The sequence below is a fragment of the Phalaenopsis equestris genome, unplaced genomic scaffold (assembly GCF_001263595.1).
Source record: "Phalaenopsis equestris unplaced genomic scaffold, ASM126359v1 Scaffold233579, whole genome shotgun sequence".
NCBI lineage: Eukaryota > Viridiplantae > Streptophyta > Magnoliopsida > Asparagales > Orchidaceae > Phalaenopsis > Phalaenopsis equestris.
The window spans coordinates 3,146-5,090 of NW_018251521.1; the positions used below are offsets into that span (position 1 = coordinate 3,146).

At 38.1% G+C, this 1,945-nt stretch overlaps 1 protein-coding gene across 1 annotated transcript; it reads left to right on the plus strand.

Moving 5' to 3' along the window:
• Positions 1-1,143: 1,143 nt before the first annotated feature.
• Positions 1,144-1,599, plus strand: LOC110038708 (the record flags this gene model as incomplete). The annotated part of the gene is made up of 1 exon (XM_020743604.1): positions 1,144-1,599. A coding segment is annotated over exon 1 (456 nt), but the record flags the coding sequence as incomplete, so codon positions are not given.
• Between the last annotated feature and the right edge of the window lie 346 nt (positions 1,600-1,945).

Consider the following 1,945-nt stretch of genomic DNA (forward strand, 5'->3'; position numbering starts at 1 on the left):
CGGTCGGCGGACCTTCTAAGTGAATTAATTCTGGAGTCTCGAGAAATTCTCGCCAACGGCACCGCTGGGCTCGCCGTCAGTGCCCTAGTTCAAATCATCACATTTTGGTCATTTTCGCTCCAAATTCTCTCCTTTTTGCATCTTTTTGCTCCAATGACCCTAATTCATCATTCCTGCAACAAAACATCAAAAATACATTTCATTAAAGTGCAATATCATCAATAAAAGTATAAAATAGGTATGAAAATCTCAACATATTTTCCTTTGGTCAGGATTCCAGGTTTAGGAAGAGGCTTCTTCAAGTTAGAGAGTGGTCCAAGGATTTTATTTATTGGGATCTTGGGTGCGGTAATGTTTCCTTCTGGCATGATTCTCAGGCTCACATTAATTTTTCTCCTTGGGCCGATATTCATAATGATATCCTTGTTTCTGATACTTGGCTTAATAATTTTGGAAATTTGCCTCTTCTTACTCAGTTAATGGGGGCCGAAAATGCTACTTATATTTCTACTATTAATTTTGATTCTCATAAACCAGATACTCATATGTTGAATATGCATCCCGAAAAATCTATTACAAAAACGATTTATCACTCCTCCCACCATTTTCAGCCAACTACATGGCGGGGACGCTTTGAGGAACCATGCACTAACACCTTCTATAACCTTCTTGGCTTGGAGAATTTTTCATCGTTTACTTCCTTGTGATGATATCCTCAAGCTCAAGGGGTTAAGGTTAGCTTCTTGTTGCTCTTTATGCAACAATGATGAGGAAACTTTGCATTTATTTTTCACTTGCCCATTTTTGCTACAAATTTGGAAAATGGGGGGACTTCGGTGTAGCACTACTATTTATCCGACCACAGTTTTGATTCTCACTATTTTTTTGTGTAACTTAGATCATAGGTGTAACCATTTTCTACACATATATCCTTATATTATATGTTGGTTCATTTGGATGACCCGAAATGATATTAAACATTCTAATAGTAAACCTTTATGCTCCAATGTGATCTCCAATTTTCTTTCTTATGCTCTTAAAATTTACAAGTTCAGTGGTAAGAAGGATAATTTCATCCCGGGTATTATATATTTTGACTCTCTTCCTCACCCTCTACAGAGTAGGGCACTTTCCAAACCAACCATGGTGAAGTGGCAACTGCCCCTGTTGGAGTGGGTGAAAATTAATACGGATGGTAATTCGAATCAAAGAAGTGCTAGTTTAAGGGGAGTTGTGCATAACCACAGTGGTCGTTTCCTGCTCTTTTTCTCTTCTCCATGCATTGAAGACTCGGCTGGGGAGTTTGAAGCTCACGCAAACGCAATTTTAATGGTGGTCACTATTGCAGTCTCTTTGAATTGGTCTAATATTTTGATCAAAACTGACTCTAAGATTCTATTTGAGATGTTCAATCAAGGGAAGCTTGTCACTTTGGATGATTGTTACCACATTAACCGTATTATAAGATTATCCTCTATAGTTCCTATTCTTTGGAGATTTATTCATCACGAAGGTAATAAGTCGGCTAATTGGGTTTCAAAATGTGGTGCGTCCACCTCTACGATCTTAGTCGATACGGTGCTTCTTTCTCCTTTACAGGTTTGACTTCATGGGGATTTAATGGCTGCACCTTATCTTAGGAATATTACTGGCTGATTGGTTTGGGGTATTTATTGCTTATGGTTTGGTTTCCACTTGCTTTACAGAGATGTTTCAATTTCCTCGGTACTAGTTGCTGGATTTTCATTTTTCGGTACAAGGACTGAACTATGTTTGGAGTGGCGTGATTCTTTCCTCCCTCATTCATTCCAAAATTTGGGATCTCATTTTTGGTGCAGGTGGTTTTCGGTACATTCTAGATTTTCTATTCAATTTTTGGTACAAAAGCACCTTTTCCTATTTTTGTCCAACAATTGTTGGAATGATTTTCTCTCCACTGTTATCA